At 33.3% G+C, this 18,637-nt stretch overlaps 2 protein-coding genes and 2 pseudogenes across 2 annotated transcripts in view; 2 read left to right on the forward strand and 2 right to left on the reverse strand.

Moving 5' to 3' along the window:
• The window catches only part of LOC125870339 (photosystem II reaction center W protein, chloroplastic-like), an 841,908-nt gene that overhangs the window by 64,037 nt on the left and 759,234 nt on the right, over window positions 1-18,637 (forward strand). The window lies entirely within an intron of this gene.
• LOC125871341 (putative late blight resistance protein homolog R1B-17) lies at window positions 584-3,744 on the reverse strand (annotated as a pseudogene).
• LOC125870334 (uncharacterized) lies at window positions 13,707-15,316 on the reverse strand (annotated as a pseudogene).
• LOC125871342 (premnaspirodiene oxygenase-like) overlaps window positions 17,619-18,637 on the forward strand; it is a 3,098-nt gene continuing 2,079 nt past the window's right edge. Inside the window, exon 1 of the mRNA XM_049551928.1 lies at window positions 17,619-18,513. Within this exon, the coding sequence (XP_049407885.1) occupies window positions 17,619-18,513 (895 nt within the window). The remainder of the gene's footprint in view (window positions 18,514-18,637) is intronic.

Raw genomic sequence — 18,637 nt, forward strand, 5'->3', positions numbered from 1 at the left:
ATTGTATTTCTATATACATTTCAGGCTTATTGTATCTTGTATACATACAGAGTTTATAGCATGTTTTAAACAGTCTTTCTTTATATCGCACTTGTTTTAAATTGCCTTATATTGAAAGAAGTCAGTCAGGTTGAGTTGAGTTGAGCCAGGTAAGCTATTTCAGTTTCTTCCAGATTTCCTTCTAGCCTATGTTGCTTAGCTTTCCAGCTCGCATACTCGTACATTCCATGTACTGATGCCAGTTGGCCTGCATCGTTTGATGATGCAGATTCAGGTACCCCAGATCAGCATCCTGCACGTCGTTGATCCAGCTGAGCACTCCAGAGTCAGTGGTGAGCCTCCTTGCTTTCCGGAGGACTCAATCATTTTGTGTTCTTAGTTTTTGTTCTATTAGCATGTTGCGGGGTCTGTCCCAACATCCATCTCAGTATTTTAGAGGCTTCATAGACAGGCAGTCAATCAGTTAGTTTTGAGTCTCTCATCTATATATATATATATGTAAATATTCTATTTTGAGATTCGAGTTGCCTTTGTGGCCATATTTTATAAGTTAAGTTGTTTCGAAATATTGCATTTCTTTGAGTTATTCTGTTGAGTTAGGTTTTCCGCTGAGCTAAGAAAGCCAGACCAAGGGTTCGCTTGGGGCCAGAAATGGTCTCCGGGTGCCGGTCCCGCCCAGGGTGTAGGCTCGGGACGTGACAGAATCTGTAGCTCACTCGACTTTCCTTCCATTCAAAAGGTTGAAGCTGGCTACAATGCCCCTTCACTGCCAATATAAACCGTTCTTCTCTACTCTTCTCCAAGCAAAAATGAAGCACTACATCATGAACCTGACAATATTTGACCTTACCATTATATTCTTTCTTTGAAACCATTACCACGTTACTGCTAATGAGATCCATCAAGTGACCTTCAGCAGATTCAATGTTCTCCACAAAGTCTTCCGCTATCCATAAACTTATCAATTTAGACACTGGAATTCTTGCATCCTCCGAAAACATCCCCATATAAAGAAGACAAGGCTTTAAACAATCAACTAAGTTGTCAAAACTCAACTGCATCGTAGCCCAACTATATTCTTCGGACTCACGATCAAGATAGTCAAATAAAGAATCTTTCACCTCATTCCACCAAGAATCTTCCATTTTCCCATTTTTGATTATTCCAGCTACCAAGATAACCACTAGAGGCAGTCCTTTGCATTTTTCTGCAACTGCTTGACTCACATCTAGTAGTTCAGGCGGACAATCTTCCTTTTGAAACACTTTTTTCCGCAATAATTTGCAACTCTCTTTTGTTGTGAGGAACGGAAGAGAATATAGATCAGTATAATACTTGACTTGCTCACCCACTTTCTCAAGCCGAGTTGTTACTATTATTCTGCTTCTATTCCAACATCAGGAAAACAAAGCCTTAAGTCATCCCATGCCATAAAATCCCACATATCATCCAATACAATGAGATATCTCTTGCACATTAAGCTTTTCTTCAACTCATCAGTGAGGATGTCATCATTATCTCCCTTATCCTTGGAACTGGTAACTTGACTCAAAATCTCTTGTAATAGCTTTCTCCGGTTATAAGTTTGGGAAACAATGCACCATGCCTGAACATCAAAATGAGAAACAGTGTTGTCACAATTGTAAACCTTTCTAGCAATTGTCATTTTCCCTTGTCCCCCCATGCCTACAATTGGGATGACGTCTAGCTCATTTGTACCTCTAATCAGATACTGAATCATTTTTCTGTGTCATTCCCAAAACCCATTATCTCCTCATCAGTCACTGGATTGCTATGTCGAGTGGGCAGGTGTTTAAATGGTGCTACCACATAGCAAGGCTTAAGAGCAACGTCTGCTGACCACATCTCAGTCACCTGCACATTAATTTTATTGATCTCTTTTAAGATTGTAGGAAGTGAGCAAAAAGTATGCCAAAAAACATTATACTGAGCAGGAATAGAGTCAATGGCAACTTCAACTTCATATGCCAAATTGATAGTACACCTGTGAAGATCTTGAAGAATTTCATGTTCATGGTGCACCTTGGCAACATCTCTGAAAATGGATGATAAAGATGATAGATCCTTCTCTAAAATGGATGTAAGAGCTGATAGCTCTTTCTCCAAATTACCCAAAAGAGCTTTCATCAAGAAATCTAAACAAGATTTAGATTTCGACATCTTATTCAGTTTCCGTATAAGAGAATCCAGAAAGCTCTATCCACCAACAGTGGGGAATTGAGATGGAGTGAATTTTAAGGATTTATAGTACGTCTCCATTTGTGCCTTTAGATCTTTAGTTTTCTCAAATATCTATATCGAGCAAAGACTTATTTTGCTATTGTCATCTTTGTTTATAGAGCTAGGAAGAAGCTTTTGAATTACATATGAGTTAATATCTCAAATGCTCACTCAACTTTGAGTTGTTTGCTTAGAAAGTCACTCAACTTTAAGTTGTTTACTTAGAAAGTCAATCAACTTTGTTTTATAACTCAAAAGTCATCCAACTATTGATGTTTCACTTAGAAAGTCATCCAACTATTTATATTTCACTTAGAAAGACACTCAATCAATTTAAATAATTTTTTCATTAAATTTTATCTTAAACTATTTTTAAAGAAATAATAAGATATCTATTTTAATTATTTTATTGATCTGCTCCAATTATTTAATTATAATCTTTCTAAAAATAACGTAAAAAATGTAGCCAAAAAAAAAAAAAAGCTTTTCGCTTCTAGTAATTGTAAAACTAGAAATAAATTGTTAAAAGATTACCAAAAAGAAAAATTGGAATTGATAAGAAGTATAATTAAAAAAGAGGGGCAGTGACGATCTTCTACTATTTTTTTTTTAATGAAAAGGTAGTAAAAAAACAATAATTAAAATAAACATCTAAATATTTTTTAAATAATTTAATTATTTTTTGTATTTTTAAAAAATTTAATGAAAAGAATATTTAAATTGATTAAGTGACTTTCTAAGTGAATTATAAATGGTTGGGTGACTTTCTAAGTGAAACATCAATAGTTGAGTGACTTTTGAGTTAAAAGATAAAGTTGAGTGACTTTCTAAGTAAACAATCCAAAGTTGAGTGACTTTCTAAGTGAACCATTCAAAATTGATTGACCATATAAGATATTATCTCAATTACATATAGAACATCACCCGCTATAGCTAAAACCTTGTCCATAACCTCATTCAACCAATTACCGTTAATTACATGATTTGCCACATCAACATCAAGGAAAATCAACAAGAACTCTATTGCTACATCAATATTTCGAGCAGAGTTATTATTCGGAAAGTTCTTGAGTGTTTTGTTTCTGAGATACATCAGCAGAGTATGGAGATGATGAAAAAATTCTTTTGTAATTTCTTGTCCTTGAAAGTTCTTGATTGAGTAAACTGGGAATCCTTTAGTTCACTGAGAAAAATCTTCTTCATTTCCAGCTCTACTAACACAATCAAGAATATTACATATGGAGGTTTATCAAAGAGATAATACTCATATGTGTCATATGTGTCGACCTCATCCTCATCTGTATCATCTACAAAAGCAGAAACAAGGATAACTGAAACAGCAAGATAGAGTTGTCCCTCGTTGTTAGCCATAAACTGAATTCGAGTCTCCAAACATTCCAGCTTCTCATGGTTGACGTAACCATTTATCTCTGTGTCATATAAGTATCTCAAAAATCCCATTTTCTTTTGAACAATTTTCAGTTGTTTTGTAAATTTGTGCATTTCAAGGTTTTCTTAGGGAGGGACATACCTAACTTTTTCCTGTAAAATCATCCATACATCATTTAGATTCTTGATCCTTCTTAGGTGATCTAACATTTCCTCAATTTCATTTTGAGCCATCTTCTAGTTAATCCATTGTCATTACTAAGAGGGTAGGGAACTAACCATTTACTAAGAGCAAGTAATGACTCATTATGTAGGTATACAATTTATGTATGAACATTATATTATATAATCATAACAACAGTACTATAGTGCATAATAGCAATATACATATACCGGGAGAAACTACTAAGATCTAGAAGACACTTTACTACTTAGGTTTCCCTTTCGGGAGTCCCCGAGTGACTTTGTAGCTACGTCAAAAACTAAACACTCACTCTTTTAACAAACTCACTCCACTCTTTTTTTTTTGAAGGGAAAGAAATATGTAAAGCTAACTCTTAAAACTAATTCTTCTTCCTTGCTATGCTCTGCTTTCTCTTGCTCTCTACCTTCTTCTTGCAAATGGTTTAGTATTTATAGGCGAGGATGGCTTTCTCCGGATTTAAAATTCGGATTTCAAAATGTTGAATAGTCTTTCTTTTACATGTCGGGTGCTCTTTGGGCCACATCGTCACATGACTTTGAAAAACGCTTCAAATTTTTTTGTCCTTTTTATTTGTCAGCTTTAGACTAGTGGTGTATTACGTCATGGCTTACCTGTCTTTCTTTGTCTTTTTTCTTGATTCATCATTGCTTACATATTTTCTACGTGTCTAAGTTGTGTAACGCTATAGAGTCGAAACTCATCCCTGAGTCGTTGTCTTCGTTTGGGTCTTGAGCAAATTGTTCGAGGGATGGATTGTATTCACTTCCGTAATCGTTACTTCCTGAATATTCCGTGTCTGGAGTTTCTGGTTCGAGTTTTGGATTTTTACTTATGACTTCTTTGGTCTTTACACTAAGTAACTTCTGGAGGGAATTTTGTATCATTTGTTCAATTCTTTTGTCTTTCTTTCTTTATAACAAGAAACCTTTAGTCTTTTTTTCCTTGTTCTGTAGTCCTTGTTATATTAAAACTAGCTGGTAATCTTCTTACACTTTTTGGCAAAGTGGCAACCATCAATGGATTTGATAAGTCTTTATCCGCTACCATTTGAACGGGACTAGATGTACCTTTAACTGGTACTGTAACTTCTTCCACATTCTTTGGGGAATGTACACCCTTCTTATCCATTTTAGACCGAGATGGAGAACTCATTTGTTCTTTTGGATGATCTTCTGTTTGTAATGGTTGGGTCTGATTGATTTCGAAATGCAAAATTTTGATTCTTTCTTGTAAAAGGTAGATGTGTTGCGTCATTTTTTCTTTTTCTTTTTCGAGCCTCTCAATGATCTAGTTTTGTCTTTTGAAGCCTTCTATCATTGAAGAGCAGTGGTCGCAACATATTATTTTGTCTGTGTCTTTCTGGATATTATATTGTTGGAAAGGATTTGTGATTTCTCTTAAGGCTGGACTTAGAAAATAATTCGGTCCAAGAGTTCCCCTTGCGTAATCCAAAGCTTCGTTTAGGTCATTGAATCCTTTGAAGAGGGGAGTGGGGAAGTCTTTTATTGAGTCTATTACTTTCGTTCATGTCTGAAAAATTCCGGCCAGTCTTCCTTGGACTACCACATAAAACTTGAATTTTTTGTCTTCATTTTTTTTTTTTGTAAAATAATGGCTTAGCGAATTCATTACCGAAATGAAGTGACTATTGTCTCGTGGCACTATGTTATATGCTATCCATAAATTTTCTATCAAACATCTCTGTGGTCTATCTATCTTTGATTCTGGCTTTATTCTAAAACTTAAGTTGGATGGGAGGTAAAATATTAAATTTTGTCTTCCGAAATGCAGTCTTTCAATGCTTGGGGTGTTCAATCTTGCTTCATTTAATTTCGTCTGTGGTTTGAACAAGGCCTTCTTTAATAAAGTCTGTAGATATAAGTCTTTGTCTATTTCGTCTGTAGTGCTGCTTGAGCTAGAGGCCCTGACTTTGTCTTTCCCTGTACTCATGCTGAAAATAAACAGTTAGTCTTCATGAGTCTGCTAAGCTGATCTGCTAACGAATTATATTTCCCTTTGATATGTTTCAGGGATATATTATATATTGACGTGGCATCTAAAAAATTTAACCATCTTCTTTTACTACTACTTTTTCCATCTATCTTTTGATGAAATTTTACAATAGCTTCGCAATCAGTTCTTACTAAAATTTCTTTTTTATTAATAATATATAGTTTAAAACTGTTTAGGCTGTAGATTACCGCTAATATTTATGCGTCTATACTACTCATGTTTCCCTTTTCTTTATATTTTTCGCTTTGGTAGGCACAAATTCTTTCATCCTTTTTGTCTCCGTACTTATTTTTTCTTGTTTTAAGTACTGCTCCCACCCTTCTAGACTTCCGTCCGTTTCGACTATTGGGTAGTCAGTTTCTAATGGGAGTGATAAGTCTGGTATAGTTCTAACCATATGTTTGAGTTTTTGTACTAACTTTATATCTTCTGTGTTGAATGTTTTTTGTCCATTAGTTCCTGTTTTTGAATATAGGGGTCCTACTATTTTTCTTAGGTCTTTTATAAAATTCCTTGCATAATTTAAAATTCCTAGAAATTTTTGTAAATCTTTAGTCTTGTCTAATTTGTCTGGCATGTCTAGGACTTTCTTTGCTATGTGAGGTTGTAATTTAATTTTTCCGTCTCCAATTTCTACTCCTAGAAAATTTGTGGGTTTTTACATACATCCCTTTTTTTCCTACTAATTATGATACCGTTGTGTACAAATAGCTTAAAGATTGTTTGTAAGTGACCTAGATGTTCTTTAGTATTGTTACTAAATACTAAAATATCGTCTACGTATACAAGAATAAAGTTTTTATAATCTCTGAAAATATTATCCATGTTTCTTTGAAATATTGGAGAAGCCATTTTTAGTCCGAAAGGCATTACTAGCCATTCGAAATGTCCTTACGGACATGTAAAAGCAGTCCATTCTATACTATCTTCATGCATTTTTACTTGCCAGTATCCGGACTTACAATCGAACTTACTAAAAATCTTTCTTTCTTGTATTCTATTTATTAGTTTTGTCTTATCTGGTAGCTTATATCCGTCCATTCGGGTGTTATCATTGAGTCTTTTGTAATTTATGACCATTCTTGTTGTTCCCCTTACTATTTCACTATGATTTCTTACCATGAATGAAGATGATCTATGCTTTGATGTTGATCTTCTGATTACTCCTAACTTTAGTAATTCTCTTATTTGATGTTCGAATTCCTTTAGGTCTTCATTTGTTGATTCTATAGAGGTTGTTTTTACTGTGTATTATAGGTTAATTTTGTCTAGTCTGCAGGTTATGTGATTGGCGTCCCAATGCTTCAAGGGTCTTTTTCCAATTATTTCTAGTTTATCTAGAATCAGAATTACTTCTTCTAGATCCTTTTGATTTTTTATTACTCCTATGTGTTGTAATCTCTTTTTAAAGTTGTAAAGCTTTGTATTTATTTCTATTAAGGTGTAATTCTTCTCTACATCGTCTGTATCTGAAACGCTAAGTTCTATTAGTTTAATTTCTTCTTTTTCATCTGTAATATGTATCTTGGTACAAGTGCACTCTTCTCCTTTGTCGCATTTTTTTTGGAGTATTTGGGCTAAGTTCACCAGTGTTTGTAAGATATCTAGATTTTGTTGGAATATATTCGGTTGTTATTGTGGTTTGAGTAGTGTTTTTTGAGAATATTATTCCATCTCTAGTAAGGAGACAACTTCCATTATTATGTAGTAAGAAATCTAATCTTAAAACAAAGTCTACCCTAATATTTTGATTTCTTACCCAGATTTTTTCTAACTTATAGGTAGGTTTATAAACGTCTGCACAAGTGTTTAAAAAACTTATTTTTGCATTACTAACGTAATGCTCATATATATTAGAGGATCCATCCATTTGCATGGCACTTTGTGGCTCTGGGAAATCTTTTATTACTTCTGGGGGAAAGATGCATCTATTTATTATACTCTTCGTACATCCTGAATCTACTAGAGCGAGGGTTTCTATCTCATAGTCTTGATTTTTTATTCTAGTCAAGATTTTTATGGTATTAATCTTTTTGTCTTCGTTACAAATTAATCCTTCAAATGACATGGCCTCGTCCTTTTTGTTTAAGAGTTCTATTTCTTGTTCGGACGGTTTATTGTTGATTTGGCTAGTCTCTTCTATTTCTACGCCTTTCCCTTTTTCTAGTTTACCCATTCTTTCTTCTAAATTATATATCCTATCTTCTAATGCTTTTAGCGATTTTTCTTTTGTAATAACTTGTTCGTCTTTTACTTTGATGTTGAGCACCTTATCAATGCACCAGATGCATCCTTGTAAGTAGCAGTTCATGCATTTTGCTCTTCTTTCTTTACTTGGATATCATGTACAATTAAATCATCACTGGCTGTCTAAACCTTTTTACTTGGAAAATTCGTAGTCACATTGTATATTGACAAAGGTGCGGTTATTTAGGTTATTTAAATCTAGCTTCTCTAACCCTATTTCGTTTATTAATGTTTCTCCTTCTAAATCCGATGAGTCTTGTCTTTCTCCTTCTACGGCATTTATGCTTATTACTGAATATATAGTTTCGTTATCTGACATATATTCATCTACATTTATCAGGGTTTCTTGGAAATCTTCTATAAGCTGGGCATTTCTTGTCCTATTGTTGTTTCTTCCTGGACAAATATTAGCCAGATGTTCTTCACTTCCGCATGTGAAACAAGCTAGTCTATTTTTATAAATCTTGTTATTAGTACGTTTTCTTAGATGTCTGTCTTTATTTAGATAGGGTTTTCTTGGAGTTGATTTCCTTAAATAGTATTTTCTCTTAGGTTTGTATTCATGTTTACTTTGATATGGCTTTTTATACTTTCTTTGTGGTTTACTTTGATCGTAATTTTGCGTTGTATATATATATTTTTACAAAAATCAGTCTCGCTTTGTTTCAATTGTTTTTGTATTTGTATGTTTGTACATTTTTCTTGTAGTATCTCCATTACATGTTGTACTTTATGTCCTATGGACCAATTTGCTGTTGGATTTTGTATTACTCCTTCTCTTTTATTCCATCTTTCTTCTATTTCTCTTCCTAGGGCTCCAGGGAGCTTACTAAAAAGTTTCTTTCCTAAACTTTGGTCAAACACGTTACCACTTATGGCACAATAATAGAAGAAGTCTTTTAGGAAATTCTTTATATGGCACCAATTATTTATGCTAAGTTGTTCTAGTTTTATTAACGCATTCTTTTGTAATACTACTAATCCACTATTTGGGTTTTCTCCTGTTACTAGGCTGTATATTTTACTAGTAAAGTTGTACGGGTTTGCTCCCATGTTTACCAATTCTTGGAACTTTTGAGGGTAAGCTACTTTGTATGCTTCACATACTCCTTTAATTGATTCTCCTGAAAAGGTCTCCATATACCTATACATGGTTTCTGCATCTGTTTCACTGTAATGATGTATGTAGTCTGCTACCACTATACCTTTCCATATGTCTATTACTGAATTCCATAATTGGGGGTCATGTGCTGCTATATTTAGTATTTTTCCTCTATCTCCCCCTTCTTGAAGTTTGATAGGAGCTTCTATTGACATTCTTATTCCTATTGGTCTAACCATTTCTGGTTCCGTAGCTAGGTCTTGTCTAAAGACTTTGTGCCTTGGTAAGTTACTTATGGTATACTTTACTGGTGGTACAGGTGTGGTTTTTTGGAAGGGACTTGAACTAGTCGAGGCAGTTTCCATAAATTCTTTTAAACTACGTGTTGTCTCGTCATCACTTTCTTCTTGTGTGTCTTCCTCCAGTCTATACTCGTAAGAACTGATTGCGAAGCTATTGTAAAATTTCATCAAAAGATAGATGGAAAATAGTACAAGAAGATGGTTAAATTTTTTAGATGTCATATCAATATATAATATATCCCTGGAACATATCAAGGGGAAAGATAATTCGTTAGCAAATCAGGTTAGCAGACTCATGAAGACTAGCTGTTTATTTTCAACATGAGTACAGGGAAAGACAAAGCTAGGGCCTCCAGCTCAAGCAGCACTACAGACGAAATAGACAAAGACTTATATCTACAAACTTTACTAAAGAATGCCTTGGTCAAACCACAGACAAAATTAAATGAAGCAAGATTGAACACCCCAAGCATTGAAAGACTGCATTTCGGAAGACAAAATTTAATATTTTACCCCCCATCCAACTTACGTTTCAGAATAAAGCCAGAATCAAAGATAGATATACCACAGAGATGTTTGATAGACAATTTATGGATAGCATATAACAAAGTGCCACGAGACAATAGTTACTTCATTTCGGTAATGAATTCGCTAAGCCATTATTTTACAGAAAAAAATGAAGACAAAAAATTCAAGTTTTATGTGGTAGTCCAAGGAAGACTGACCGGAATTTTTCAGACATGGACGGAAGTAATAGACTCAATAAAAGACTTTCCCACTCCCTTCTTCAAAGAATTCAATGACCTAAACGAAGCTTTAGATTACGCATGAGGAACTCTTGGACCAAATTATTTTCTAAGTCCAACCTTAAGACAAATCACAAATCCTTTCCCACAATATAATATCCAGAAAGACACAGACAAAATAATATTTTGCGACCACTGCTCTTTAATGATAGAAGGCTTCAAAAGACAAACCAGACCATCGAGAGGCTCGAAAAAGAAAAAGAAAAAATGACGCAACACATCTACCTTTTACAAGAAAGAATCAAAATTTTACATTTCGAAATCAATCAAACCCAACCATTACAAACATAAGATCATTCAAAAGAACAAAGGAGTTCTCCATTTCGGTCTAAAATGGATAAGAAGGGTGTACATTCCCCCAAAGAATGTAGAATAAGCTATTGTACCAGCTAAAGGTACAACTAGTCCCGTTCAAACGGTAGCGGGTAAAGACTTATCAAATCCGTTGATGGCTGACACTTTGCCAAAAAGTGTAAGAAGATTACCAGCTAGTTTTAATATAACAAGGACTACAGAACATGGAAAAAAGACTAAAGGATTCTTGTTAGTTTATCTAGAATCAGAATTACTTCTTCTAGATCCTTTTGATTTTTTATTACTCCTGTGTGTTGTAATCTCTTTTTTAAAGTTGTAAAGCTCTGTATTTATTTATTAAGGTGTAATTTTTCTGTACATCGTCTGTATATGAAACGCTAAGTTTTAATAGTTCAATTTCTTCTTTTTCATCTGTAATATGTATCTTGGTACAAGTGCACTCTTCTCCTTTGTCGCATTTTTTGGAGTATTTGGGATAAGTTCACCGGTGTTTGTAAGATATCTAGATTTTGTTGGAATAGATTCGGTTGTTATTGTGGTTTGAGTAGTGTTTTTTGAGAATATTATTCCATCTCTGGTAAGGAGACAACTTCCATTATTATGTAGTAAGAAATCTAATCCTAAAACAAAGTCTACCCTAATATTTAGATCTCTTACCCAGATTTTTTCTAACTTATAGGTAGGTTTATAAAAGTCTGCACAAGTGTTTAAAAAACTTATTTTTGCATTACAAACGTAATGCTCATATATATTAGAGGATCCATCCATTTGCATGGCATTTTGTGGCTCTGGGAAATCTTTTATTACTTCTGGGGGAAAGATGCATCTATTTATTATACTCTTCGTACATCCTGAATCTACTAGAGCGAGGGTTTCTATCTCATAGTCTTGAATTTTTATTCTAGTCAAGATTTTTATGGTATTAATCTTTTTGTCTTCGTTACAAATTAATCCTTCAAATGACGTGCCTCTTCCTTTTTATTTAAGAGAAAATAAAATTCCTGAAGAAAAAATAAAACAGGATAAAAATATACAAGACCTGATGCTCAAACTCCCCAAATATATTGTTCCACTCATGTCAGAACTTCCAAAAATGCACTATGTGAAATCCAACACGGAAGGGACAACATTTTTGAAGAGTTTGAACAACATAGATGGCTTTTATACATATCAGCGAATACTCATCTTTCAATATTCTAATTGATTGATGATAATTAAGGGGGTATACTTGTATTCAACCAGCTTTCAATTGTATCCTTAGTTGAATTTTGCAAGTGCTGCAGCATATATAGAAGGTGTAAGATGAAGGGAAACAACTACTAAATTACGAAAAAACAAACAAGAAACAATGTTGTAAAATAGTAAAGCTGCAAAACAAAGGCATGATTTTACAACAAGAAATACCATCTGATATATATTGGTCATCAATCACCCTAAAACATACAGAAAAAGGACAGGCAATTCGGCTCTAGGCGCACAATATACTTGAGCATGAGCATGGTTGCAACAATTAGCTAAGAAAGAATTCCATTCTCTTTGTCTGTGCTTTTGCTGGCAAGCATCAAATTAGAAAAAGGAACAAGAAGATTATACATATTTTTATCAAGTTAGATACTCAATCAGCACAGAGGAGATTGTTTCTACTTACTTAGATAGTGATGAGGTCTATACGGTTGTTTTCTTCATTCTCTTCGACTTCTTGCTTAAACCTCACAGCTGAAGCCTCCAGAGATTTGTTCTTGCACCTAATAAACTTAATCTGTTTCAGTGTTGGAATATCTGCAAAGCTAAGGGGGATCTCCTCAAGCTTGTCACACCATTTTATAACAAGTGTATCAAGCAGAGGAAAGGATTTCTCCGAGACATCCCACCTTGAGATACCTAAGCGCCTCACTTTCAAGAACTTAAGTTTATGGAACGTGATATCTCCAAGGCACCACTCTTCTGATTGAGGAAAATACAGATCTTGTAATTGAAGATACTCTAGGCTTGATAATCCCGCAATGAAGGAAATCAAGTTTTCTATACGACTCCCACTTAGTACCAACTTGTTTAAATTTGAAGGCAATTGTAACCCAGATACAATGTGGGGCCACTCAAAGGAAAGGCAAAGTTTTTGAAGCTGGGTAAGATTCTCCTGTGAGACAAAAAGATCTCAAAGTTGATGTGAAGTTGTTGAAGATTAGAACACATCCACCCTATCAATTGGAAATCTAACAATATTCTTTAATATCCTCAAATTTTCCAACTTTAGAGGATCCTTCAAAGAGCCCCTGCTTATCCTCTTCAAAATCAAATTCAGCTTCAACGATCTCAACATGCCTTAATTATTCCATTTCCCAAAAAGATGCTTGTAACAATACTATATTTGTCCCATCATTATTCACTATTAATGATAATTATAAGGGTAATATCTATTGTTCATGTAAAATGACTATCTTATACTATAGACATATATATAATTCTCATGTACCACATACCATATGCATATTTTGTTATATCCTATTTACACCTTACTTTGTATACAATGTATACTCGTTATATACTACTATGCATATACCTCTTCATTCAATAAATTATTTTGACACCTTTTTTAATCTCACTTCATTAAATAACTTTCTTTTTTCACCTTTCAAGTAAAATAGAAATTGATAAACCCATGTCTTGTTAATTGTCAAGAAACTAGCTTCCAATAGATTCTAAGGGATCAGATGCCTAACACCCTTTTTTTTTTTAGAATAAGTAAAATCCTTACTTAGAATCTCATCACCGATTTTCTAATATAACATTAGATTTATACTACTCTTTCTATTGTTATATGTTAGCCTACTTTCATTTATAATTTGAACTAAACTTAGGAAATAATATATATACAGTAAAACCTCTATAAATTAATACTCGGTAATTAATAATCTCTCTAAAATAATATTTTCCTCCGGTCTCGACTTGGGTTGATAGAAAAAATCATCAATTTCGATAAGATAATAAGATAATATTTTTTCAGAAGACCCCTATATAAATATATGGTCCCATTAATATCATAAATTAATAATTCTTTAAAAGTACAAATATATCTAAGACAATTTAGTGAAATATGATTCTATTGTGTTCTATTTTTTAATTTCTTAAAATTTAAATCTAGTTGAAGCTCATTTCTAACTTTTCTTATTGCATCCAAGAGTTCCGGTGTTGTCTTTTCGAACTGCATCATAAAAATTGTGAAGAGTTCTAGATGCGATAAGTGCCTCCTTATGCGTAATTGGTTCCAAAGGTATAGCATCATCTTCAACTTCATCATCAACATTGCTTTATCCGATGAGACCGAAAATAATCAGGTGTAATGCGGAAGCTAGCAAAGCAAACCTCGAAAGACCACGAGTAAGAAGACAAACGAGAAACACACCAAAAGAGACAGATTTAGCGTGGTTCGGTCAATCGATCTATGTCCACAAAGGAGATGAGCAATCAACTATAAATATGAGAGTACAAAATATAGAGAGAAACAACCTCAACCAATTCACTCGGAATACAAGGAGATACACAAAATTCTCCTCCATAACCGCAACTCTCAAAACCCTAGGATTACATTGTGAATGCTGATTAAGTTAGAAGGAACAAACATATATTTATAAAGTCCAAAAACCTTTCCTACAAGAAAAGGACTAGTCAAAACATTAAAACATATTTCTAAAAGGAAAACCTTTTTATGGTAAGAAATCAGGGCAAATAAAACCCAATAAATCTCCCCCTTGGCTTGAATTTCTGACAAAATAAATTTGTCCACCTTCTTCACATAATCTTTAGGATCTTACATTTCTTCTCCATAATCTCCTCCATCAAATCTACGTCTCGACACAGAAAACCTCTCTGAAACAATTTCTCCAACAAAATCTTCATTATTGTCAAAAAGGTTGCGGCTAGAACTACACCGGCCAAGATGAACACCCATCTCTAACTTGGTTCCATCATTGAACCATGGCTCTGATACCACTTGTTAGGACAAAAAATAATCAGATGTAATGCGAAAGCTAGCAAAGCGAATCTCGAAAGACCACGAGTAAGAAGACAAACGAGAAACACACCAAAAGAGACAGATTTAACGTGATTCGGTCAGTCGACCTACGCCCACAAAGGAGATGGACAATCCACTATAAATATGAGAGTACAAAATATAGAGAGAAACAACCTCAATCAATTCACTCGAAATACAAGGAGCGAGGTACACAAAATTCTTCTCCATAATCGCAACTCTCAAAACCCTAGGACTACATTGTGAATGTTGATTAAGTTAGAAGGAAAAAACCTATATTTATAGAGTCCTAAAACTTTTCCTACAAGAAAAGGACTAGCCAAAATATTAAAACCTTTTTATGGTAAGAAATCATGGCAAATAAAACTCAATACTCTGAACATGCATCACTTTCACCAGGATAATCCAACAGGTTATTGATAACTTTCTAATTAATATCCTACGATAAAATCCGTTACGATAATACATCTTGAAAGCTCTTATTATCCCAGCATCACAAGGTTGAATTTTGGATGTCATGTTCGGTGGCAAGAAAAACAATTCAACATTTTGTAGTCCTTCAATATTTCTATTATGGGCTGGACAATTATCTACCATAAGCAAAACTCGTATACCATGCATTTTGTGGTCAAACCAACAAATATCATCAAAAAGCACACTTGTCATCCATGCTCTTTTGTTTGAATGATAGTGACAATTCAATAAATATGATACATAAATTAGTACGATATAATGATTTTGATGTATTCGTTGTACTTTATGTATAATAGTTTTTTATGTGAAATCAATAAATATGATACATAATTTAGTAAGATATAATGATTTTGATATAATAAAAATTAACCTTCATTAAATCTCAAACTAATCTTTAAATTAATAAATATTAATTTATCGATTAAATAATATCTTTATATAATTATAAAATTTCACGATTCCACCTATATTAATTTATAGAGGTTTTATTGTATATATATATATGGGACACATCGCAAACGCATCCGTTAGAAGAATTTTTTTTACTAATATATAAAGCCGTAAAGAGAATATTACATCGCTCAAACTCTTTTATTACGTGCAAAAATATAAGTCTTCAACTTCATTTTTTCTAGTAGAGTCCTGAACGGTCTGCTACTGCTTTGAAATGAAAAGCTTTTATGAAATTTATTATTTAAACTGATTAATGTTTGGGCCCAATCCGATCAAAAAAAGTTCCATTTAGAGTAAAAGTGCACTAAATTTAATTTAATATACAAAATTAGAAAGTGTACATAATTGACCCTATGTTTTCTCTCCACAACAAATTGGAATTTCTCGTTTTATTTGACGTTATAGCATAAATAGTCAATTAAAAATCACAATTAACTTCATTTTATCATTCAACCTCGTGGGTATTTTTTTTCTTTGGATCAATTTTACCAATGGAAAAATACAAATCGACAGTGTGAGGGAAGCTATCTTTGTGTTTTTTTGGAAAAAAGAAGAAGAAAGATAGCGTACTGGACAATAAATAGTTCTGATCAGTGGTACATTCAGAATTTTCAATAACAAAGTTCAAAAAATTAAAATATAGTTCATGGAATTTGAACTTGGAACCTCAAGGTGAATTTTGAACTCTTAAATCACTAAGTGTTTGCCTCTAGTCTTGTATTCAAGTGATTCAAAATCTATTAAAAAATTATCTTATATTTGCCAAATGCTCACTCTCACATATTTCAAAACACTATGATAATCTATCTTGCTAAGACAATTAACAAATGTGATATGTATTCACAATATATAACTATACTTTAAAAAAATTATGATTGATAATTTTTGTTAGGATTTTATAGCAAAATTTTCTCTCCTTTTTCGTTTCTCTCTCCATCTTCTCTTGCTTGCCCCTCTCTCTCTAACTGACAGAATACAATTGTATTATATGTGTATTTATTTAGAGTATATAAATACAGATCATGTGGCAATGATATAAATACAAATGTTAGAATCAAGGATATCAATATAAATGGTTGTTTTTTTAAGGCAATAGATGGTATATAGCATATACAAATATAAATACAAACACACAAAGTAAGAAATACACATGGTAACACATAAATATAAATACACAAAACAATAGACGTATACAAATGCACATGAATTTAAATATACTTTGTTAAGAAATACCACATTGAGTATACGATGATATACAAGTTATATTCGTTAATACAATTGAACTTGATACAAATTAAATTCGTTAATACAATTGAACTTGATACAAATTGTATTAGTTGATACAAATTATATTCGTTAATACATTTGTACAATGATTTGTATCAACAAATACAATAGTTTTTTTTATACAATTGTATTCATGATACATCAATGAATACAACATGTATTCAACCTTTCTCTCACCTCTCACCTCTCTCCCAGATCTCATTCGCCTCTCTCTTACCTCTCACCTCTCTCCCAGATCTCATTCGCCTCTCTCTTACCTCTCAATTTTGCCCGCCTCTCTCTTCCTTCTAACATATAATTATGAGTCATAATCAAGTAAACTATACTTATAAATCTCTAAGTAAGCCCAAACTATAATCATTTTTGAAATTTCCTCTTTATATCTATTATAATCACTCCACTTAGCTATATTATTTCCAAAAAAATTTGATATATACTTTTTGTACTCAAATAATTAGCATGCCTTAATTCCCTAGAGAAACTTCCCTTTTGTTTTGGTCGGTTATTCAATTTACTTGTTAGACTCCCTTTTGTGAGTTAGAGTAATCAAGTTCCTTAGTGAAGCCCAAAATTCCACATGAGGCTGGCCGCATACAAGGTTCGACATGAGGGCCTCTTAAATTATTTTTTAAAAAAACCTAATTCATACACAATGATTTAATTCAATTGTATAAAGAGGTGACCAATTTTTTTTTTATATACAATAAACATAGCCAATTTCAGCTAAGATTAATTTTTTCACTACACAATAGAAATGGAGCTAACTATTCTTCTTTGTGCTCTATTTCTAGTTTTGCCTTTACTTGTTACTAAATGGTACAAAGAGTGTAATAGTAAGAAAAAATTACCTCCAGGCCCTTGGAAACTCCCATTCATTGGAAACTTACACCATCTTGTTGATTGGCAATCATCTGAGTTACTACCTCATCGCACTCTTGCTAAATTAGCCTCAAAACATGGAGATTTAATGCACATGAAACTCGGCGAACGCGAAGCCATTGTTGTATCCTCACCTCAAATGGTTAGAGAAGTGATGAGAAAACATGATCTCAACTTCTCTAATCGACCAACGCTTTTGGTTGGAACAGAGATGTTTTATGACCATGCGGATATGGGATTTTGTAACTACGGTGATTTCTGGAGACAAATGCGTAAAATTTGTATTCAGGAATTACTTAGTCATAAAAATATTCAGTCATTTTATCCCAATATGCTCAATGAGGTAGCTAATCTTGTTAGATCTATTAAAAGTTCTGCTTCTGAGGGTGGAAGTTCAATCAACATGACGGAAACGTTGTCTTTGTACACGAATTCGATCATTTGCAAAGCAAGTGTAGGCAGGGCTTGTAAAAATCAGGGGTCTTTGATTGAAATCATGAGAACAGTGGCTGCTTCAGCTGGAGTGTTTGATCTCGCGGATCTTTTTCCATCGATGAAGATGATTCATTTCATTAGTGGATTAAAATACAAATTGCGGAAAATGCATGATGAGGTTGATGTTCTTTTAGAAGAAATTATCAATGAACATGAATTCCAAAATAGTGAGACCTCAGAAGAAGATATAGTTGATGTTCTATTAAGGCTTCAAAAGAGCAAAGATTTTTCAATTCCTATCACAAGGGATAATATCAAGGCTATAATCATTGTAAGTTGAATGACGCAACTTACATACACCTCGATTATTTCACTAGATACTTGTTATATCCAACCAACACATGATTTTCCTCTTTCTTGAGAAATAATTTTGCGCGGTACTAATTAGTTTTGTTGGAT

Source organism: Solanum stenotomum, chromosome 7 (genome assembly GCF_019186545.1).
Source record: "Solanum stenotomum isolate F172 chromosome 7, ASM1918654v1, whole genome shotgun sequence".
Classification (NCBI taxonomy): Eukaryota; Viridiplantae; Streptophyta; class Magnoliopsida; order Solanales; family Solanaceae; genus Solanum; species Solanum stenotomum.